A 23,601-nucleotide genomic window follows, 5' to 3' on the forward strand; every position below is an offset into this window, starting at 1 on the left:
TAAATCAACTTGTGTAAATGCATTTCAAGTGAATAATTTTATACAAAGAAGTGTGTTTGGTTTTACACTTTTAAACAATAGATATGCTGTTCATACCACGTGGAACATGCCTATAGTTAATGTGATGAACTACACCTGTGTGAACATGAGGGTGACCGACTGCATACAAGCACTTGGGAAGACATGATTCAAAGTAATTGCAAAAATGGCTAAAAATAAAGTTATTTATTTGCAGATCAATTGATTTGATACTTTATTCTCTAATGCAATGGCAGTTAGACCTTTAAAGTGTATCTTAAGTGTCCAAATACTTGGGGCCACAGTTAGGCTTAAACTAAGTGGATTTGAAATTAAAGTTGTTTTTTAAATACAAGGGATTTTTATTTAATTTTCTTGTACTAGCTGCAGTAACATACAGATCCGCCTGATTGCATCATGCAATGTGATTGGATTTTCATCACCAGCTTGAACTTTGTCTGACCGCTCGTTTAGTCTGTGCCAATGTTCTTGTTGTTATCGATAACTCTAATCTCAGTGTAATTTATCAGCACCGTGATTCCTGTGTTTCAGCGGGAGCGCGCTTCCATCTACCGCGCGCGCCCCTCACACGGTCAAGTGCATCAGCCTGTTATTTCATGTTTAAAGTGCATCGGTGAAGATGGCGATGTGTGCTGCGCTCCGATGCGTTTCGGCAAACTTTTTGGCAGCATTGCCCCTGCTCACAAGACCTGCACACATCTCGACGTGCCAAATTCTTCGAAGACCAAACAATTTAAGGACGCTTTGCACGAGCTCGCGGCACTCGGAAGGTAAAAAAAAATAACTTTTGAGTAGATCAACTCCAGCTCACATGTAGCTTTGCAGCCATTCCTGTTTGCATTAGGATTTTTTTTCTTTTTTCTCAAGGACTTTGATATGCTAGATTCTATTCTACAAACGCGGATCAACCGATTTGTTTTAAAGGTTAAACGTTTATAACAGCATAACTTTCACGGTTACGTCATAATGGTCAGAATGGAATTTTGTAGATTCCATAATTTATTTTAAGGGGCTGTTCACGCTGAACACGTTTTGCGCCCGTTCGCGCTGTTTTTAATTGTTTCTCGTTACGTCTGAACCGACCGTTGTGTCTCGTCTCGCTGATGTTTAGGCGTGTCCGGTTAAGAAGAACGTCCGCTTTTAAAAACGCGTCCTGAAACCGTTGCGTTGCGTCTATTTTACGCGTTCGGTCAGAACAGCCCCAAAGTGTGTTATTTGTTTCTATTTTTCTGCTGTTGTCGTTTCAAATGTGGATTTAATTGTCTTCAGATCGTGTAACGAAGCTAATTAAAGTTAGTTAAGAACGTGCCGCATCTCGTGACCCTGAAGTTTGAGGCCCTTTGCCATTCGCTACATACTAATATTATTTATATATTAAATCAGACACTGTAAAGCATCACCTTCAGAATGATTTCGAACAACAAATATTCCCTCTGATGTCCAAGTAAAAAAAATAAATAAATAAAAAAAAATCACAGCAAGACTGTCTTTCATAGCCTAGCCATGCTTCAACATCCAGCCCTCTTCACAATCTGGTTTAAACCTGTATTTCTTCTGCATGGGCTGATGCTGGAATGCTGGATGCAGTTAACTGAAGCATTGCTCCTCTGGGAAACATGGCAGCAGCCAGACAGCCTTCCTAAGAACTACAGTTTAATTGATATGGAGAAATATTATTTTTACATTTATGCAGCACAGAATTTAACCCTTGTGTTATGTTAATTTTGTGTCCCTGGGCCCACTAAGATTGTTTATAAATCTCTCATATTGCATATATTATCACAAGATGTTGCATTAGATCTTTTTATCAGCCTTTTATATCTATCTATCTATCTATCTATCATATATATATATATATATATATATATATATATATAAATATAAATTAATCACTTGCTTGATCTTAACAAAATAGGTGTAATTTTTAAAGCTTGGATTCTGGATTTTACAATTCATATAGCTGATCCTACCAGTTCTTAAATTATGCTTTTTAATTTGCTGACAAATAAGAACTGTTTAGTGTTCATCAATTGCAATATTTGGTATCGCAACAATTATATTCAGAGTTGGCAAACCCATAAAAAGATGAGATGGCCATGTGTTGTATATCGTTGGAAAGATTTCAATTTGAAGAATGCAATGAACACATTTCACACACTCAAAGGCCAAACTGCAGTGGAGGAAATTCCCACAGACACTTGAATATAATAAACAGGAGTGTATATAAAATAGACAATGACATATCGTTACTTACAGTAGACTATTCAGATTCAAACGAGCACAAAAAAACGATGCTAAAAGAGCGCTCAACTCACATTTTGTGTGTGTGTGTGTCCACGTGTCCCAAATCTTTGTGTGTGCAAACACATTCACATATGTGCTCATCTGAAGGATTGTGATGCTCCTAAACACTTAATATTTTGTAGTGTAATCTATTGGTAATAAGAATCATTGTTTTTTCTCGAGATTCATATCTTGTTTTTTTTTTTCTGTGTTGTGCAAGATCTTTTGGTCTGAATCCAGAAATGTTTTAAAATGATCAGATAAAAACGAACGAGTCACCGGGAAATATCTGCATGTTCTGCATGTCTCAACTTGACCTTTTACGACTGCCTCAATGATTGCACCATGTTACCCTTCAACTTTCTATTCAGTACAATGATATTAAAACGTAGACCGTGAAAAGAGAAAACCTACTAAAGTAACAGGGAAAAGCATCAAATCTGGAAGTTAGTAATGCAACATTAAAGAAATGTTCCGGGTTCAATACAAGTTAAGCTCAATAGACAGCAATTGTGGCATAATATTGATTAACACATTTATTTTTTTAAACAAAGCAAAAATTGTGGTTTCAGTAAGACACATACAATAAAAGTGAATGGGGCCAATCCATAAACATTAAACTTATTTTAACCTTACGTAGTTCAATGTTCATCAGCTGGTTAATAAGTTAATATTTATATCGCATGAACAGTCCTTGAAAACAAAGTCTAACGCATTGTTGTATAATAATTGGTTCCATTTTATTCTAATGTTTTTTTTTTATTTATTCTTTTGTGTCTCCACAGCTCTGAAATATACAGACAAACATGAGTGGGTGCGAATAGAGGGGGGTGTGGGTACAGTTGGCATCAGCAACTATGCTCAGGTTTGCCCTTTACGACCTCTGTAAATGTTTAGATGTGGCATATAAATCTATTTCATATGTTTTATCTTGTAAATCTGTTGTTTCTTTCTACTTCTGAATTGTAATGCACCTTAAAGTCAACATGAAATAGCATTTGCAACTAGAGTAGACCGATATATCGGTTAAACTGATTTATTTAAGCAACTATCGGTTATCTGTGAAAACTTGGACCGATAGTTGCAGATAGCTTCCTCTATATGACGGGTGGTTAGGGCAGAGGTTGAAAAATAAGAGGACTTTGTCAACTGAAAAGGAAAGTCGTTTCAGAGGCGGAGTTTCAGTCTTTGGAATAAAGTGCGCAATAAGTCGTTGTGCTTGTATTAAGAAAGTAAATGGGGTCAAATTTGATTTCAGGTTTTATTATTTTAGTATTATTTCATGTTTCTGTATACTGAAAAAAATTCTAGTAAGAATAACTTTATCTGGCAAGTTTTTGCAAGGAAATTTCAATGGTATAAAATTAAGTAAAATCTACTTGTAATTTTCTAAGGAAATTTAACTTCACAAAATAAGAAGTTACCAAACGTAACAACAACATCAACACAAAAACTGTTAAATTAACTTGAAAACAGTGAAACAATGCAAACTCTTTAATTATTCAAGCCTGGTGCATGCTGGGAACACCAGCTTTGAAAAGTGAAGTAAAATCTACTCCTTTTATTTACCTGTGAAATTTACTCAAATTGGCGAATAAATAGGTCGTCGTCTTTAGGTTTTCTACCTGGGTAGCTCAGCAAGTAAAGATGCTGACTACCACACCTGGAGTCACTAGTTCGAACCCAGGGCATGCTGAGTGACTCCTAAGCCGCCAATTGGCCTGGTTACAAGGGTGGGTAGAGTCACACTGGGTTAACTTCCTTGTGGTCGCCATAATGTGGTTCTCGCTCTCGGTGGGATGCGTGGTGAGTTGTGCGTGGATGCCGCGGAGAATAGCGTGAAGCCTCCACACGCACTAAGTGTCCTCGGTACGGTAACACACTCAACAAGCCACGTAATAAGATGCGTGGATTGGCAGTCTCAATTGCCAATCACTATGTCACTATGCCACCATGAGGACCTAGAGGGAATTGGGCATTCCAAATTAGGGAGAATAATATATATAACAAACAAACAAGGAATATTTATAAGCTAGATCGTTCATTTTTACATGTTTGAAATTAAGTACAAATGTAGAATTTACTTAATACTTATAAATTCACGGTTAAACTAAATTATTCAATATAGAACGTTTAATCTTTTTTTTCAAAGTACACCAATATAATTGCAATATTGTGGAGTTCTTAAGTTTGCTATGAAATAGATGTTTTGAAACTTTCCCCACTTCTTTTCACCATAGGAAGCATTAGGTGATGTGGTTTACTGTGGGCTTCCAGAGGTGGGAACAAGACTTGAACAAATGGGTGAAAATTTATATCATTTTAATTATCCATCTTATGCCTTTTGTGTGTTATAGCACAGGCAACATGAATGGTAATTTTCTTTCAGATGAGTTTGGTGCTTTAGAGAGTGTCAAAGCTGCTAGCGAGTTGTATTCTCCACTGTCTGGAGAGGTCACCGAAATCAACACAAAGCTGGCAGATAACCCTGGACTAGTCAATTCTGCCTGCTACGAAGGCGGTGAGTGTAGAATATGCTTATTGTACTGAAATGGCTAAATGCTTTATTTGGGGATGTATTATACAGTATACCACTAAAACGTTCTCTCTTTTTAAGGATGGCTAATTAAGATGACCATAGAGAAACCTGCAGAACTTGATGCCCTCATGGATAAAGCTGCTTATGAAAATTTCATCAAATCCCTTGATTCATAAATGTATTGAAAATGTCACTATTTGTTGTTATTAATCATTCAGAGCCTTTTAAAAATGAAAAATGGCTTCTTTAGGATGCCACGGTTAGAATGAGTACTAATACAATTATTTGAAATCTATTTATTATGATTTTGTAATTATTTTTCCACCATAATACTCATTTGTAATGTGGTAGTTTTAACAAAACTGTCATGTGTTTTGCTGTTTAAAAAGCCAAATATTTCAAAGGGCTTTTGGTGTTTGAGGTGCTTTATGTGATGGGAGGAGCTGGCTCTGCTGATTGTCTTAAATAGTACATTTGTCAATATAACGTGGGTGCCACTACAGTAACACACATAATGCAATAAAATGGAAAATTTTACTTTTTGATCTGTGGGTTTCATTGTGGAATGAACTTTTCGGTTTGCATGACCACACTGCAGCCCAGCACACCTTGACCTTTGCCCTTAGATTAAGACAGATGAGTTTCAGTGTTCCCGGGATCAATGATTAATGAATCGGTTACCAGAGTAACTTTTTCTGCAAACCTGAAGAAAATTGGAAACCTTTGCTAAAAAGGATATAAATCGAATTTCTTGTGAAGTACCCCCCACCACCACCTCCATTTGTCAATGTAATAAACTATTTAGTCAAATGCCATTTATTTTGAGATTTAAAGGATTTTAAATGATTACAATATCTTATCTCAATTTCGATGTCATCTAAGTAAACGCAGATGTTTGATGTCATGTAACAAATATAGATAATTTGCTTAGTGCTTTTTATTGTGACATATGTAACAGTATCAACAATAGACATATAATGGCAAATTTAAATGTATATTATTACTATTATCTATATTGTATTGAACGGCTAAGAAGTTCTTATACTGGAGAAGAGGAAAGAAAAATAGGCGAGTTGACAAGCTTTGCTGGTGTCTTGACATGCAAACACTGCTTCATATAAATGATCAAGTGCTGCTTGCACATGACACATTGAAAATGTTCTCGGGTAAAAACCAGGTGTAATTCAATCATAAATAAATAAACCTATGTTGTGCATGGAAGAAAATAAGAACCTAAGCTATTGAACAATTTTTCATAAAAAGTTTGTCATTGTGGAAGTTATATCTTTATATTTGTGAGAGGGAAATCATGGTTGGCCTTATAATACCCCCTAGAGAGCAATTCAAAAGAGCATATACATTTTACGTTGTGCCTGAGTAAAAAAAAGAAATATATATATATATCATGTATTTATAATAATCAGTGTTGGGTAAGTTACTCTAAAAAAGTAATTAATTACTAACTACTAATTACATTTTCTACAGTGTAATTACATTACTGTACTAAGTACTCTGTCTCAAGGTTAATTGCATTACTTGTTACTAATTACTTTCTAAAAACCCACATCAACCTCAACCAGATGAACAATACAAGGATAGACATGAAACTAATCTTTTAATTCTTTCAAATTATATAAAATCAAATAAATTATTCATGAACTGGCCAAAGAATTTAATGGGGCCACGGTTCAATTAGAAAATGTCTATTTTGACATAAGATGTTAAATTTCCCTATATAGGATTTTTCTATAGTCTATAAAGTATTTAACACAATTACATCAGAAGTAACTGTAATAAAATAACTGAAAAATTTGAGTAATCCCTTACTTTACTTTTTTTTTCAATGAAAAAGTAATTTAATTACAGTAATTCATTTCTTAGTAATGCATCACACCCAATACTGGTTTACTCATTGTAAACGTGGAGTTATATACTTGTGGTTTGAGTAAGATATTTGGGGAAGTGTCCACTCGGGAGTCTCAACCAAATGCAATGTAAATAAAACATTTAGATTAAAATATCCCAGTGTCTACAACTATATTTACAATAGTGAAAACAATGACATTAAAACACTTAAACGCTGTCTCTTCAGACTTGAGTTGAGTGCAATAATCCTCTGGGAATATAAGCTGAACAGCGTGCGCAGCTCCTCGTGAACTGGGAAAACTTCAATAATAATCGACTCGCTCGGATAATATTACACATTAAAGTGGTAGATAACACATGGTGAAGTGATGTGTTAATCCAAAGAAACTATTAAACACCTGAGGTTACTGCCAAGTGCATCCAAGTTGGCTTAATTTATTTAGGAAAACTGTGATCGTCCATAGACAGATCTTCTTCTGTTTAATGGCGGGAGGCAACTAACGTTTAAGGTGCATTACCGCCATCTGCTATGCTGGAGTGTGGGTCAGAGTGCCGTATTTCCATTAATACTAGGGAGAAGGGAAAAAAACAACTAAATTCTCTTCATTAGTCCAGCTTCTTTTAAAAAAATCAAATAAGGTGGGGCCTGGGTAGCTCAGCGAGTAAAGACGCTGACTACCACCCCTGGAGTCACGGGTTCAAATCCAGGGCGTGCTGAATGACTCCAGTCAGGTCTCCTAAGCAGCCAAATTGGCCCGGTTGCTAGGGAGAGTAGAGTCACATGGGGTAACCTCCTCATGGTCGCTATAATGTGGTTCGCTCTCGGTGGTATGCATGGTGAGTTGAGCGTGGATGCCGCGGAGAATAGCGTGAAGTCTCCACACGCACTAGGTCTCCACGGTAACATGCTCAACATGCAACGTGATAAAATGCGCAGATTGACAGTCTCAAATAAGGCTTTATACTTCCCATCTTCAATATTAGCTCAATTCTTAAGGTTTAATACACTCACCCCACATTACTTTAATTCCTCCTTTATCTTTTTTCTATTTCATATTTTTGACAGCGACAGATTGCATGTTTCTTCTTCTAATCCACACTCACACAGACCTGATGGATGATTCCCTATTAAATTAATTGTTTTATTTAACCCTGTGTGTCATAACCTCAGCCGTGATATGATTGCTTGCTCTCTGGAGTTTCTGCCTATTGTTTCCATTCTTCACACCTTTTGCTTTATTTTATATAGATAACGTCCTTTGTATCCTTAATTCCATTACTTTTGCCAAGTATTCACAATGTTAATCTGTATTACTGCTTTAGCTTCCGCTTTACTAAAAGCTACCTCCATCATTCTACCCTGTTTCAAGGCATGTTTAGCCAGTTAGTCTGCCATCTTATTCCCCTCAATGCCCCTATGAGCTGGAATCCACATAAACCTGACTCCTGTTTCTTTACGATGTAATATGAATACAGTTTCATATACTTCATAGAGTATATCAGGTCTGTTTTGGGATGACATAGACTGATAATGAACCTGAAATAATGTGACCTTTTTTAATGTATTTTGTTCTACCCACTGTAATGCCATTAACCTTCTATCATCTCAACTGTATATACAGTTAAATTATCCTTAATACTTATATTTAGATCTGGAATCATAGACAGATCAACGGTCAGATGTACAGGTGAAACTCGAAAAATTTGAATATCGTGCAAAAGTTCATTAATTTCAGTAATTCAACTTAAAGGTGAAACTAATATATTATATAGACTCATTACAAGCAAAGTAAGATATTTCAAGCCTTTATTTGATATAATTTTTAAGATTATGGCTTACAGCTTATGAAAACCCCAAATTCAGAATCTCAGAAAATTAGAATATTACATGAAATCAATAAAAAAAAAAAAAGGATTTTAAATACAGAAATGTCGGCCCTCTGAAAAGTATAATCATGCATATGTACTCAGTACTTGGTTTGGGCCCCTTTGCATTAATTACTGCCTCAATGCGGCGTGGCATGGATGCTATCAGCCTGTGGCACTGCTGAGGTGTTATGGAAGACCAAGATGCTTCAATAGCGGCCTTCAGCTCTTCTGCATTGTTTGGTCTCATGTCTCTCATCTTTCTCTTGGCAATGCCCCATAGATTCTCTATGGGGTTCAGGTCACTGCGAGTTTGCTGGCCAATCAAGCACAGTAATACCATGGTCATTGAACCAGGTTTTGGTACTTTTGGCAGTGTGGGCAGGTGCCAAGTCCTGCTGGAAAATGAAGTCAGCATCTCCATAAAGCTTGTCTGCTGAAGGAAGCATGAAGTGCTCTAAAATGTCCCGGTAGAGCGGCTGCGTTGACTCTGGACTTAATAAAGCACAGTGGACCAACACCAGCCGATGACATGGCTCCCCAAACCAACACAGACTGTGGAAACTTCACACTGGACTTCAAGCATCTTGGATTGTGTGCCTCTCCATTCTTCCTCCAGACTGTGGGACCTTGGTTTCCAAATGAGATGCAAAATTTGCTCTCATCAGAAAAGAGGACTTTGGACCACTGAGCAACAGACCAGTTCTTTTTCTTTAGCCCAGGTAAGACGCTTCTGACGTTGTTTGTTGTTCAGGAGCGGCTTGTCAAGAGGAATACGACATTTGAAGCCTCAGTCCACTCCTTGTGAAGCTCCCCACACATTTGAATGGCCTTTTCCTGACAATCCTCTCCAGGCTACGGTCATCCCTGCTGCTTGTGCACCTTTTTCTTCCACACTTTTCCCTTCCACTTAACTTTCTATTAATGTGCTTTGATACAGCACTTTGAGAACATCCAATTTCTTTTGCAATTACCTTTTGAGGCTTTCCCGCCTTGTGGAGGGTGTCAATGATGGTTTTCTGCACAACTGTCAGGTCAGCAGTCTTCCCCATGATTGTGAATTCAACTGAACCAGACTGAGAGACCATTTAAAGGCTCAGGAACCCTTTGCAGGTGTTTAGCTGATTAGAGTGTGACACTTTGAGCCTACAATACTGAACCTTTTCACAATATTCTAATTTTCTGAGATTCTGAATTTGGGGTTTTCATAAGCTGTAAGCCATAATCATCAAAATTATATCAAATAAAGGCTTGAAATATCTTACTTTGAACTTTTGCACGATATTCTAATTTTTCGAGTTTCACCTGTATGGTCACGCTACTATTTGGAGCCGGATGTGACGACATACTGTGATAAAGGCCTATTATGGCATGATATTGAAGGTTGTCACAGAAATTCAAATTTCACACAGTTCAAAATAGAGGTAATACGTTGACAGGAGTAAAAACAGTAAAGCGCTTAAGAGTATTAACTTGTATAAAGCCTTGAATATCCCTTTTTGAATCTTAATGTTATATACATTGTATATTGTATAATTTAAAGCCTTTTGTATTCTGTATATTGTCGATATACCTTCAAGTATTATTATTATTATTTTCTTTTCATTTATTTCTTATGCTTTCAGTTGTTCTGACTGTCATGTTATATTGATTAAAGCGATAAATAATAATAATAAAAATAAATAAATAAAACAGCGCAACAGTCTGGTTCCGGGGTGAAAACAAAAACAAAAAAACAAATGGCATGATATTGACAAAACAATATTGCATTATTTGATCTATTAATAAAATAATATATCACTGTTTTGATAGTTTAACACGTATTTACAAAGTGCATCAATTAATCTAGATTTGCATTAAACAAATAGTATATTGTGTTTACGTGATGATTTGTATTTGTTATATATTTCAGCTTGTTTTTTTTTATTTATTTTTTCCTTGATCACTTGCGTTTGTATTTATTGTCAAATTCCCCCGATGATATGCCCTTCACGTTCTCGAGGTTGTTGGTAAACGTAAAGTTGTTAAACTTTTAATTTGCCCCCAAATCCTCCACGTGCTTACCCGGCTTCACACTTCCGGTAGAGTGGCGCATCGTTCGCTGCTATTGGTTCATTTCTTCATATCCTTTAAAACCCTGCTGTGCTATTTCCTTTTCCTTTTTCAGCCATTTCCCGCTTCGGACGGTATGTGCATTTTCCTCATATAAACCAAAAGTTTATCCAATGTAATCCTTATTACCGGTACGTGGCAGGATAATTTAACGTGTCCATCCTAAAAGTGTATGTTGTTGTGTATGCGAATGTGCCTTTATTGTTAGTCTGATAATTTGCTGAGTAAAACAAAAACATATATTATGCTGCTTGTGCTCCCATTCGCTGCTCTCCATAACAGTGTGCTTGATGTAATTTTCATAAAAAATACAACCATATAAGAACCAGACCACATTGAACTAAACATGAATTCACATTCAGTAGTATGTTTTAGCAGCAATATTTACCGTCCATATATATTGTGCTGCTCTCTTGCTAGCACCGTCAACGACAAGCATGTCACGAAAGATCTGCGATGAAGTACCTTTGCTCGTGTTGCTGACGTTATAACGATTGTAATTATTGTCCAACCTCTGCATAAACTAATATATCTCATATGTGTACTTCAGTGAATGTCTGTGCCTAGCTTCAGTTAACACTGCTTGAATTGTGGGAAGCATTTATGCAACTCGCCATGATAAACTAGAGAGCTGATTGGTATAATTTGTTTTACACAAGGAGTGAACAGTCATGGCTCCCAGTCGGAATGGCATGCTTTTGAACCCCCACTTTCATAAAGATTGGCAGAAGAGAGTGCGCACCTGGTTCAACCAGCCTGCCAGAAAGATCCGCAGGTAAGACAGCATCCCAGCCAATGTTATTGAAAGTGTTTCAAGTTGCCTTATGTCTTTGCTAGAATGTATGAGTGAATGGAAAGGCTCTTTTCTTTATTATTATTATTATTATTATTATTACTTTTTCTCAGGCGTAAGGCCCGTCAGGCTAAGGCTCGCCGTATCGCTCCAAGACCAGTTGCTGGACCTCTCCGGCCAGCAGTCCGGTGTCCCACCATCCGGTATCACAACAAAGTCCGTTCCGGACGTGGTTTCACCCTGGAGGAGCTGAAGGTAATGTTGGTGCCATGCCTTTTCCACTCCACCTAGCCCAGTTTAACCTTGGGGACAATGGAAATGCTACTTGCTTTTAAAACTTAAAGGGAAATTCCACCCAAATATGAAAATTGTCATTTTGTCAGCCTCATGTCGCTCCAAACATTTTTTTCTTCTGTGAAATGGAAAAGGAGGATGCTTTGAAGATTATTTTTCCCCCAATGACTTTTCATTGAATGGACAAAAACAATTGAAGTATTCTTCATAATATTGTGTTTAGCAGAAGAAAGTCATACAGGTTTGGAGCTGCATGAGGGTGAGTAAATGATGACCAGGTTTACATTTTGGGGGAAATATCCCTTTACTGCCTTTTTGTCTCCTTGTCCAGCTGGTTACATTTGCTGGTCTAGCTAATTTGAAACAGTCGGATGATGACAAATTCTCCGGAATCTCTGTACCTCATTGATGATACTCCTTGAACCCTTTTTGCTGACGACTGTACTTGTCTTAAAGTGATTTCACCCAAAAATGAATGTTCTCATTTGTTCACCTTCATAACATTCCAGATGTGTACAAGTTCTGTTGAATACAAACAAAAATATTTTTTTCCAATGCAAGTGAATGGTGGCCAGAACTGTGAAGGTCCAAAAAGCGCACAGACAGCATCAAAGTAATCCATATGACTCAAGTGGTTAAATCCATGTCTTCAGAAGCGATATAGTGTGGGTGAGTAAAAGATCAATATTGAAGTCCTTTTTCCACTATAAATTCTCCTACCTGCCCAGTGAGTGGCAATATGCACAAAGACCGAAAGCTTTGAAAGGGGGATTTATAGTTTAAAAAAAAAAGACTAATATTGATCTGTTTCTCACCCACACTATCATATCGCTTTTGAAATTATGGATTTAACCACTGGATTCGTTAGGATTTACTTTTATGCTGCCTTTGTGCTTTTTGGACCTTTAAAGTTCCAGCCACCATTCACGTTCATTGTATGGACCTACAGAGCTGAGATATTCTTCTAAAAATCTTCATTCGTGTTCCGCAGAAGTAATTCATACATATCTGTGATGGCATGAGGGTGAGTAAATAAGGAGAGAATTTCCATTTTTGAGTGAACAATCCCTTTTAACGATTATTTAAAATGTGACGTTTTAGGGCAGATTTAGCATCATATTAAAGTCACACTTAATGTCTGTTGCATTTGTACTTTAATCTGGTCACAGGCAGCAGGAATCAACAAAAAAGTTGCCCGCACCATTGGCATCGCAGTCGATTCTCGTCGTCGCAACAGATCCTCAGAGTCTCTGCAAACCAATGTACAGAGGCTGAAGGAGTACCGCTCCAAACTCATCCTCTTCCCCAAAAAGGCTTCTGCACCTAAGAAGGGCGACAGCACTGTAAGTGACATTCATAATGTATTTTAGGGTTTAGTTCAGTGTATTTTTGGGTGAGTGCTCTGGTATAAAAAGGACCATCTCTTCAATGCATAAGAGCAATAGACATGCAATCATGTTTTCAGTAGAACGGTTTATTGTAATCGATCTCAGCTCTACCACTCTAACAGTGTTTGCAGTCAAATGATGACAAATTCTCCGGAATCTCTGCACATCCTTGATGACCTTTCCTTGAACCCTTTTCTTGCTGATGACTGCGTAGTATTCACAACCATGTTCTACAAAGTGGTGCATTTTAGTCTTGTTATGTGACGCTCCTTTTTTGTGTCTGTAGGAGGAGGAGCTCAAGATGGCAACACAGCTTACTGGACCTGTCATGCCCATCAGAAGCGTATGTATCCATTATCTGCAGTTAAATAATGCACTTGAAATTAGCAAAAATGTATATAGTTATATAGACAATTCTTTGTAATATTTAACTTGTCACTTCTGGAGAAAAAAAAAGTTTGGCTATGGCCTAGCTTGCGTTCTTGGTGTTCATCTTCTGAGGGACTGTCCATATTTCTCGCAGGTTCACAAGAAAGAGAAGGCCCGCGTGATCTCCGAAGATGAGAAGAACTTCAAGGCCTTTGCCAGCCTGCGTATGGCCCGTGCCAATGCCCGTCTCTTTGGCATCCGTGCCAAGAGGGCGAAGGAGGCCGCCGAGCAGGATGTAGAAAAGAAGAAATAAACGGAATTTGTAAGGAACTTTCAAAAATAAAATGTTTAAAAAATACTTTTCTTTGGATTCATTTCTTGAAGAACCTTTAGTTTTAAAGGGGTAATTCCTCAAAATAAATTTGTCATTTTATTTGGTTTCAAGATGTTCCACACCTGTATGACTTCCATTGAACACGGAGATGTTTGGAAGAATGACAGCCTTGGTTGGTCACTATTTACTTTTGGTGTATTGGAAAAGATGCAATGAACGTAAATGGTGGCTGGCAATCATTCCGCCGAATATCTGAATTTGAGTGAACGATTACTGCAAACTAGTAGATTTCCTTCAAGGCTTGAAGATGGCTAACATGATGCTCAAATTCCATTGTGATCTTGGATTATAAGGTTTTGGATACTGAAAATATTTTTACAGTGCATATTTGATCCTCAGACAAAAAGGAAAAAATTATATTCTGGCATTATTGTTTGGAGTTTAGTTCCCTTGTCCTTATCCCTGCTTGCATGAGATGCATACCAATTAAATGCAGGACCAGCACCAGCTCTGAGATGTAAGGTGGGAAATAGAACCTTCTGGGTGGGCCAAACAGTTAGAGGGGTGGTCAGGGATGTGGTTGCCTTGGTGGGCCAGGCCCCCAATATAGAGTGGGGCCTGATTAAATGTATAAATTGAATGCACCAAGTTGCATTGGGTAAAGTTGACTTGGTGAGGAGAACTTCTTCATAGCTGAGTGAGAGTGCTGTGTTCAATATTCCCCAGAAGATGGCAGTGTTGATCTGTCAGACGAGTCCATGCATATGAAGTTCTTAAGTCAATGAATTGACGTTCAAATATGCCTTGTTAATAATCTTATTTGTGGGTTATAGGTGGAATGGATAGCACACTTGGATGCACTCTTTAACATGCATGCCAACAATATGGTAACTGCTTGCTGCTTTTGTGCTGTTTTTAAAATAAGTGAAATGTGCTTCCTAGAATGCACTGTTGGGGGTTGTCAGTTTATTATTGGGGCATTAGCTTAAATTATCCTCCCACACCTGTATTTTAGTGATAGAAAAATGATTTGTCCCTAATACTGAATTTGGATGGATATGTCATTGTGCGAACAGTAAACATTAATCTGTCAGCACAGATGTTTATGGACCATGTGGCAAATGCTCAAATATAAGTGTTTACATAGTTCATACATGGAAGTTTTAAGATTGTCATATCCAATGGTGAATGGATTGGGCTGTGGGTGTATTATGTAAGCATTGCATCCCCACTTAATCTATTTGTGGTATGGGAGTTCATTCAGCTAGAGCTGGTGTATATGTCTAAAATTATATTGTAATATAAACCGACACTGCGCCCTAACATTAGAACTATAAAACAGACCAAGCAATACACAAGAAGGACATGATTGCCGTATTACCACTTCATGGCCTCAGACTAACCAGAAACCATAGCTTAGTATCAATAACACAGATTTTTTTTTAAATAAATATATTAACTTCCCTTTATTTGAATGCAAAATCAATGCTTCTCTCCTTGCAAATGAACATCTCCCAACACTTTATAAAAGTCACCTACTTTAAGTTTCGATGGCCTCTTGTTCTCGATTTTTAATTGAAATGAACTTGTGTATGTAGGTAACCAAATCCACTTAGGTCGTCAATGCTTACACTGCAGATATCTATTTTAGCGCTTAACGCATTAGTTACATGAACTTGATAGTGTTGACAAAAAATCTATAAAAAATCAGATAGCGTGAATTAAGGAGCTTCTTATTGGCTTACTCATTTTGGTAGGCATGCTTACCTTGGCCATTTGTAGTAACGCGTGTGATTCAGTATGAACGAACAGTGTTGAAAGTGCGCAAAACAATGCTTTGAATCAGAGAAAGTATAACATAAAGTGCTTATACCTGATGGTGGCACAAAAGTGAATAAATGAATAACTGTCTGTGCTGCTCAAATGAGATGAAAGATGACTCATTTGAATGAAAACATGTTTATATTAACAATTATATTTAAATATGTCATAGTGTCATTTTTCTTTTCACCCTTCTGTTAGTCATCCTCCCTGAAAATTAGTTATATTTAGGTCTGTTCTCACCCAAAACCGTCTGATTACTTCAGAAGACATTGATTAAAACCACTGGAGTAATATGACTATTCGTTTTACCTTTTTGGAGCATTTGGGGCTGAATTTACGAAAATGTTCTTAAGATATTTTTTTTGTTTTGTTCTAAGAATGTTCTTAGGATAAATTATAAGAAGTTCGTAAGTGCAATTCTTGATAAATTCTTGAAAAACTCAAATCGTTTCTTAATAATGAAACGCATGCTTTGACATTGTCTGATTAGCCTGCCCGTAGGGTTGCCTTGTTTAATAGCCTACATCAAATTCAATCCTTCAACACTGGTAAATCTTAATACAAAAAGAAAGTCTCAGATTTTTAATGTTATAATTATGTTTCTATGAACTCTAAAGATCATGGAGAGGTGCAGCACCTCCATTTGAATAAGCATGATTGGTCACCACATTAAGAAGCTTCAAAACAAAATGTATTGTTTGAATTTGGTGATAACAATTACATGGTCTGAAAGCTGGAAATAAAAATATACGTAATTAAACTCAAAACAGTCAAAAACCACAAACAACAGCCCATTGCGACTTCAAGACTCAACATGAAAAACCCAGTAAATTAATTCAATATCTTACTTTTTAAAATTTAAAGAGCAACATGCAGGTTGGACACCCCTATATAGCATAGTGTATGTTGATGATAAAACAACTAGATTTTCTGAACGTGGAGTAATATATATTTAGCCATTAACGATATTTTGAGATAAATTGTGATAAAATAACTTCCGCGTCTATAAAGCACTAACCGGAAGTGGCGATGGGCGAGGGAGTCTGGTCAAGTTCAAGCTCAGGTTACAATGGATGCGAATGAAGAAACCGAGTTCTCCGGTGTGGACGAACATGCCTATGATGGCCCACAGGCCTATAATTATGAGCAAATTAAGAGTTAAAATAATTAAAAGTAAGACTTACTCTGCTAAGTCCTCGTTTTCGTTGCACAGAATGTCTGCTAACGTTAGCACTTTGTCCTCCAGTCCAGCCCGCGCCAAAATCCGGTGTAAACTTTTACGGTGGACTTGATTCCATCGAGTGCACCGAGGGAACAGCATCAGTAATCAGCCTCACGTGGTCCTTACTCCGAAATCCTATCCGAGACTCCAACAAATCTCCAGGTCGATAATTCTCCGGAGTGAAATGTGCGCCACAAACGACCGAGTGTGTGGTAACAGACGCGGCAGTGAAGTCTGCTCTCTTCACCTGCACAAAACGCACCCAAGACCGAAAAGCCTTGTTTTTCCTAGAAGGAAAATGATGGACACGATGTCCTGACAGGCTGGAATTCGTGCAACCAGCACAAAACACAATAATTTACCATTATGGCTTCTCTAAAACTTTCTGTCTCTAACTACATCAACACCCGCTGACCGCGAGCTCTTTTGTTTGCCTCGCCCTACGTCATATGACGCGTTGATAGCGGGAAAGGCGTATTCCAGAGCCTAGCACATTTTCATCAAAATCTCTACATCAAATGAGATTTCATTAGTAATTTCTACATATGTGTTTTTAAAAGACCTCTGCAGACAATATAAAGTATTAATTCAGTTATAAATTCAACCTGCATGTTGCTCTTTAAGACAACTGTGAGTTTATCCTAAATTTAAGATGTTATATACGACGACGATTTAAAAAAAATGTTTTGTGAGAATTTCAATGCTGCTTTTGTTTTGTTTTTTTCTTCTTTAGAACAATCTGGGATACTAAATATTCATAACTGTTTTCTTAAGTTAGAAATTAAGAAGAAAATGGTAGTTAAGAAGAAATTTGTTCTTAAGAACGTTTTGTGAATCCGGCCCCTGGTCACCACATCTGGGATGGCATGAGGGCGAGTAAACGATGAGAGAATTCTAATTTTTGGGTGAACTATCCCTTTAAGATTATGAGCAAAGCCAAATCAATTTTATTTGGATAGTCTTTTCACAATACATATTGTTTCAAAGCTGCTTTATAGAAAATCATGCCTCAGTGAGCAAGTTACCGTGGCATGGGAAAAAGCCTCAATAAGATGTTTAGGTGAAGAAAACTAACAATGTATGATATATTTATTGCAGCATTTATTAATCTTTAAGATTTTTCATTCTTAGTTCATAGTGTATTAACTAATGATAACATATACAACTTTTGATTTAAAAAATGTGTTACTGTATGTTTAAAACTAATATTAACCAAGATTAATAAATGCTGTTGAAGTATTGCTCATTGTCAGTTCATGTTGGAAGCTTTTTGAATTTTAATTGTTTGGTTAATGCTTAAACTGTAAGAAACATGATACATAATTACACTCACATCCAACCTAAGACTTCAAGGGATTCAGGTAGTGTTCACTAAAGCAATCCTCGCTGTCTAGCTGGTATTGGTTGTAGTTTGGAGTAGTTTAGTCTTTGCAGTCCATGCTAAAATGACTGGTAAGTGAAGCGTCCATCGCTGTCAGGTCATTATGGGCTGTAGTAGGCAGTCGTCGCTCAGCAACACAGATGAGGTGGAATATAAAGCAAGAACAGGCTGGAGCTAACATAGGATCTAGCAAATTTCAAGATGGTTGTCAAGGTCGAAACAGGGAACACAAAGTATGTGTTTGTGTAAGTGGTATTTATTTTGATGGTGATTTAAAAACCTGAGAATCATCTGTGACATGACCAATGTAGAATAACTAAAAGGTTAAGACATAAATGAGATAGATGTATGTCTGGCTAAAGAGTATAAAAGGCTTTACCTCCTTTTGTGGATTTTGATATTGTAGGTGTTATCAACAGGCCAGAGTTTTGCAACCTTGATGAGTGTGGCGGACGAGCGTAACAGCCTAGTGGCACAGCACTGCCATTTCTTCTCTCGCAGAAGAATTGAAAAGCACTTTTCCTTTCATAAAGCCATTTCCATTCTCCACAACAACAAATAACAGAGCATCGTAGTTTCTATTTTTACTTCTCTGGAACTGTTATCCAAATAAGAGTGGAGGATATTATACCGGAGGTAGACACTTGTGCTAAATCGTGCTCCATAATGTTCCATTTAAATGGGAATTTTACATATTCAAACATCAGTTATGTAAGACGTGAACAACTCTCAATGTTGAAATACATTGTGGGTGAACTAAAAAAGGCTCTGGAAACCATAATTGCATTTGCTCTATGTATACTGTGTGTGTGTGGGTGTTTTACCTTTGGGTATGCCTGCAAACAGCTATAAGCCACTAATTGCTGTACTGTTTTAATGAGACAATTGATTTATATTATATCCTGTCTTGTTTGTTAGCGTTTAGTCGGACATGCATCTGTGCTCACTAAGCTAATGACAGGAAACTCCCTCCCTTGAAGGCTTATGAAGAGCTTGCATAAAAAGCTTGCAATATATCTTGGACTACAGTGCTTACAGTCAAATAAGACATCTGATTTAATCTCAAATTCCTGTCTAATGGCACTCTACAGGTACAGTATGTGTCCAGGACAACATATTTTAAAATCCGATGCGAAAGGATCACAATCAGTTTTTGGTGTGATGGGAGAGAAAAATTAGGTGGGCTGACTAAAAACATTATGTAAGACTGTTTTAGCATAATTCTGTAAAGTAGTATTTGAATAGAATAGTATAGCAGTGCTATTTTGTATATTTTTTCACTCATGCCATTAAGAAGGAATGCACATTAGACTATAATCATATTAATAACTTATTTTCAAATATCTTGCATATGTGTTCAGGGTAATTCTACCCCATTCCCACAGTACACACATTGCCTTGAGACCCTAAGAACAAAGTTACATAATATTGGGTCACAAATGAGAGTCTTTTGTGTTTTTATTAACATATGTGTAAATAATGACAATAGCTTGATGCCAACGTATTTCATGTCAGTATATTTCACTGTAAAAAATGTCTGTAATTTTAACGGCTTAAGAATGTAAAAATGTTACAGTAAAAAATATTTGAATCATATACGGTAAAAAATTACAATATATTTTAAAAAATTATATATGTAATTTTAAGGTAAAATGTTGTAATATTGTATTTTTTACTTGTTAAAAGTATAATTTTAAATATATTGTAATTTATTGTAAAAATGTATATTATGTTTAACAGGAGAATACATGTACCTTTTACATTAAACTATTGTTAAAATTATGGTAAAAACGGGTGTTAATATAATATTTTATGAAAAAGTTATGTTTCTTCTTATTTTTAATATCATTAATGTACATTGGGTTGTTCTGTGTTATATATTTATGCAGTTTAGTTCATGTTTGTTGCATTATAATTATATTAATTAGCAATACATTTTAAAGTGAAAAGCAGACTTTTATAATTCCAGACGGTCAGTATATCAAGTTTATATAATGTAATAATGTAAACAGTTGTGAACCGTAAAATACACGGACATCAAAATGACATCCATTAAAGTTTTAAACATCGTCACTGTTTTTTAATAGTAAATTTCACCACAGCTGTCAGTATTTTACCTTAAATTTAATGGATTTGTTTTTTTACAGTGTAGTAATAAGGTTATGTCAAACTTGTTACCATCATAACTGTTTTGTATTAAATAATGTAATATTCGATACGTCGAAGAATTTTGTCAAAACGAAATAATCAGCCTTTCAGACGTTTTTAACACTTTATTTTGCTTTGTCAGTTGGAGATTTTAAAATGTCAACAAAGTTATCTTGATTTTGTATAGTATAGTTTGTATAGCTGTGGTGGTGGGGGCATCGTTTAGCCCCGGCTTGTGAATGGAGATCGAGATCGGTAGATGAGAATGGTAAGGATCATCTGTCAATGACTGTCTCTAGCAGCTGTTTGTCATTGCAGTGAGAGTTGGAGATGGATTTAAGAGCAAGCCAGACTCCAGTGAAGAAAGTGAGAGTGGCCACGTACACCCCGAGACTGTGCTGTTTATGTTGCCAATTGAAGATTCCGCTGGAAAGCTAGTTTTTGGTATAAAAATTAAATATCTTTTTAGTTGGATTTCTCCCGCTTCCTCCTTCCACCTTCCACAAACTTGTCACACTGGTCCTGAAACATGGGAATTTGAGGAAGAAAGCTACCATGGAGGCCTCACCACTGGAGGAAGTGATAAAGACCCTTGCCAGCATCCACCATTTGCAGCATCAGGCCCTCCTCAAACTGTGTGCTGAGTAGGAACAATGCTTCTTCTCGCTCCTCCAAGCCCAAGAGGAGGTCCGTTAGGTGCTCCGGAGCTTGCTGCCCTGGGAGGGAGCTGCTTCCACGACCCCTGAATCCACATCTTACAATCCCCATCCCCAGCAGCTCCGGGATGCTTTCCAGAGGTGGTTGCTGGCAGAGCAGCGTGACTTCGGGCTGTTTATCACCCAGCTTCCAGCAGGGATGGTGGAGTGGGTCCAGTGTCATCACCCGGCGTCACTCCACAAGGCAATCCAGCTGGTAGAAGATCACATGGCGGTGTATTCGGGAGCCGGCAAGTCTTGAGACACTTCTCTCTCTCTCTCTAGTCTCCCCTCCTTCTCTTCTCTTCCCTCCCCTTCCTCCCATCCTGTTCCTCTTCCCCGAAATGTGTGGGGGTCCCCCACCCAAACTGGCTCCCTGGCTTCTGGGGATGCACCCACCGGTTTCTCCAGTCCCCACTTAGACAAAAGAAGATGCAACCCAGTTGTTGATACCGAAGAGTCGTCAGGAAATGCTATTCCAGATGGCTCATAATAATCCAATGGCGGGTCATTTATGGCGAGATAAAAACACTAAAACGTCTAATGGCCCATTTCTAATGGCCGGGCATTTACGGGGCTGTTCGCAGGTGGTGTGCGGCATGCCGTGAATGTCAGCTGGTGAATCCGCCAGCCACACCAAGAGCGCCTTTGCACCCACTTCTATTGATCGAGGTTCCCTGCGAAAGAATTGGCCTGGATCTCGTCGGGTCATTAGAGCGGACAGCACGTGGACATCTCTTTGTGTTGGTTCTGGTGGACTATGCAACGTGATATCCGGAAGAGGGGCCTCTACTTAACATTTCACGATTTATTGGGAATCGATTCCGACATGCGTGTACTACCCACAAATAGACGACTTGGTCGAAATATATATTTCTCCCCCTTTTTCTCGTGTGGAGTTTTGCTCTCAGGTCAAGAACGTATTGAATTTCATTTTTGTTGTTTGAAGGTCCCTCCTCCCAGTTTTCCCTCACGACATCTAAGACCCAGCGAGGTCTATATATATATAGTTTTATAAAGTTGTGTTAATAAACAACACCAGGGATAAATTTATACGATTTCACAGAGGTAACAATAAATAAAAACATGCTTTTAATAATAATAACAATATTTTAAATCAAGTTGTAAATAGCTTTGCTGTAGCAATGTTGGTGATTTAACACCGCTGTCAATGTCGTTTCAGATGACCAATCAAATCAAAGATGGCAGGACTCAGGAGCAACATGCGGCTCGATGCAAAGCAAGTTAGTTCAGCAGTCAGTGCCATGTCAGATGTAATAAGTGAAATTATGTCTTTGTTCACACTGCAGGAAAAATCAGATTTTTCTTCAAATCAATTTTTTTTGAGTGACTGTTCAAGCTGCAAGTTGTATGTGGCCAGATCAGATTGTTTCTGCTCAGGCTAGTCGCTTATGTTATTACGTCCACATTAGTTGTCATAGTAATGCAGCAAACATGCGTTTATTCACCATGCATGAGATTTTAGTGATGGATGTTTTACCATTTATTATGCTTTTCATGAGAGCAGTATCCAAATATGAACTTTACCTTCCACTGTGAAAGTTTTGTTGGCCTGAAATGTGTAATAAAACAAGCTGAACTCACATTTCAAGTCATTTTTATTGAAAATTCAGTTTGCAACGATCCATCATTGTTGTATTAAATTTGAAGTGCCCTTTGAATGCATAATCATGCGAATGTGGTTTGGATGAGGCTTGTAAAAATTTAAAGTGTTTTTGTCCTGTTCAGACTATGTAATTGGTGTTTAATGCACACCAGTAAGCAGCTTCATATGTGTTACCAATGTAAAAAAAAACACAAAATCTGTGTACCCGGATGAGCTGATAATATTGTGTTAACATGATTGAAGTTTCAGTTCAATAAAAACGTTGTACATTTGAGTTTAAACAACAGTTCACGAAAAAAACTTTTATAAGTTAGAGAGTCACATATGTTTATTGCAGAAATACATATTTGTCTAAAAAGAAGTGCTTGTGGCCATAAATTCCTTCATAAGATCTGGCTGAAGAACAAACATGACTTATACTCTTAATTAACAAATCATTCTGAAAAACAAAAACAAAAAACTAATAATAATGATTTTAACTGTTTAGGGCTATTGTTTACACATTTTTAAAACTGAGGAGAAACATTTTGACCTGCTAAAGCCCTTTAACAATATCAACCCACATATGAAAACAATGGTCATATAAAATGTCAATGTTTACTTAAGGATGCATTTATATTTAATGATCATTTTCTCTATAAAGTATCATCCTATTCAGCGAGGAAAAAATCAGTCCTGCAAATATTGTGAATTTGCACACAATACCCAGTGCAGGAGCCAGATTTGTGTGTAGTTAATCACTGGCAAAAGAATAACAAACTGAGTTGATGCTGTTCGTGATTGAGAGGGATGACTCACAGCTGTATATAACCAAATATAAT

At 37.2% G+C, this 23,601-nt stretch overlaps 2 protein-coding genes and 2 non-coding genes across 4 annotated transcripts; all 4 read left to right on the top strand.

The window, feature by feature from the left end:
• The first annotated feature begins 583 nt into the window (after positions 1–583).
• LOC127652921 (glycine cleavage system H protein, mitochondrial-like) lies at positions 584–5,397 on the top strand. Its single transcript, XM_052139378.1, has 5 exons — positions 584–809; positions 3,108–3,187; positions 4,563–4,626; positions 4,712–4,843; positions 4,940–5,397. The coding sequence occupies exons 1-5, from the start codon at positions 659–661 to the stop codon at positions 5,035–5,037; spliced, it is 525 nt and encodes a 174-aa protein (XP_051995338.1). The 5' UTR covers positions 584–658; the 3' UTR covers positions 5,038–5,397.
• A 5,337-nt stretch (positions 5,398–10,734) lies between these two features.
• On the top strand, positions 10,735–13,907 carry rpl13 (ribosomal protein L13). The gene is made up of 6 exons (XM_052139369.1): positions 10,735–10,779; positions 11,365–11,480; positions 11,612–11,753; positions 12,962–13,135; positions 13,467–13,523; positions 13,704–13,907. The coding sequence occupies exons 2-6, from the start codon at positions 11,377–11,379 to the stop codon at positions 13,860–13,862; spliced, it is 636 nt and encodes a 211-aa protein (XP_051995329.1). The 5' UTR covers positions 10,735–10,779; positions 11,365–11,376; the 3' UTR covers positions 13,863–13,907.
• On the top strand, positions 12,165–12,242 carry LOC127619927 (small nucleolar RNA MBII-202). Its single transcript, XR_007967645.1, has one exon. It is a non-coding gene; the product is annotated as a small nucleolar RNA MBII-202 (small nucleolar RNA).
• On the top strand, positions 13,317–13,401 carry LOC127619919 (small nucleolar RNA MBII-202). Its single transcript, XR_007967644.1, has one exon. It is a non-coding gene; the product is annotated as a small nucleolar RNA MBII-202 (small nucleolar RNA).
• Positions 13,908–23,601: the final 9,694 nt, after the last annotated feature.

This window comes from Xyrauchen texanus, chromosome 2 (assembly GCF_025860055.1).
Source record: "Xyrauchen texanus isolate HMW12.3.18 chromosome 2, RBS_HiC_50CHRs, whole genome shotgun sequence".
NCBI classification, from domain to species: domain Eukaryota; kingdom Metazoa; phylum Chordata; class Actinopteri; order Cypriniformes; family Catostomidae; genus Xyrauchen; species Xyrauchen texanus.

Bases quoted from the DNA above. Each gene is read 5' to 3' on its own strand.
- LOC127652921 (XM_052139378.1), top strand. From the start codon at position 659: ATGGCGATGTGTGCTGCGCTCCGATGCGTTTCGGCAAACTTTTTGGCA. The intron at 3,188-4,562 runs GTTTGCCCTTTA...TTTTCACCATAG, and splicing joins GCATCAGCAACTATGCTCAG to GAAGCATTAGGTGATGTGGT. The intron at 4,844-4,939 runs GTGAGTGTAGAA...TCTCTTTTTAAG, and splicing joins TTCTGCCTGCTACGAAGGCG to GATGGCTAATTAAGATGACC.
- rpl13 (XM_052139369.1), top strand. From the start codon at position 11,377: ATGGCTCCCAGTCGGAATGGCATGCTTTTGAACCCCCACTTTCATAAA. The intron at 11,481-11,611 runs GTAAGACAGCAT...ACTTTTTCTCAG, and splicing joins CCTGCCAGAAAGATCCGCAG to GCGTAAGGCCCGTCAGGCTA. The intron at 13,136-13,466 runs GTAAGTGACATT...TTGTGTCTGTAG, and splicing joins CTAAGAAGGGCGACAGCACT to GAGGAGGAGCTCAAGATGGC.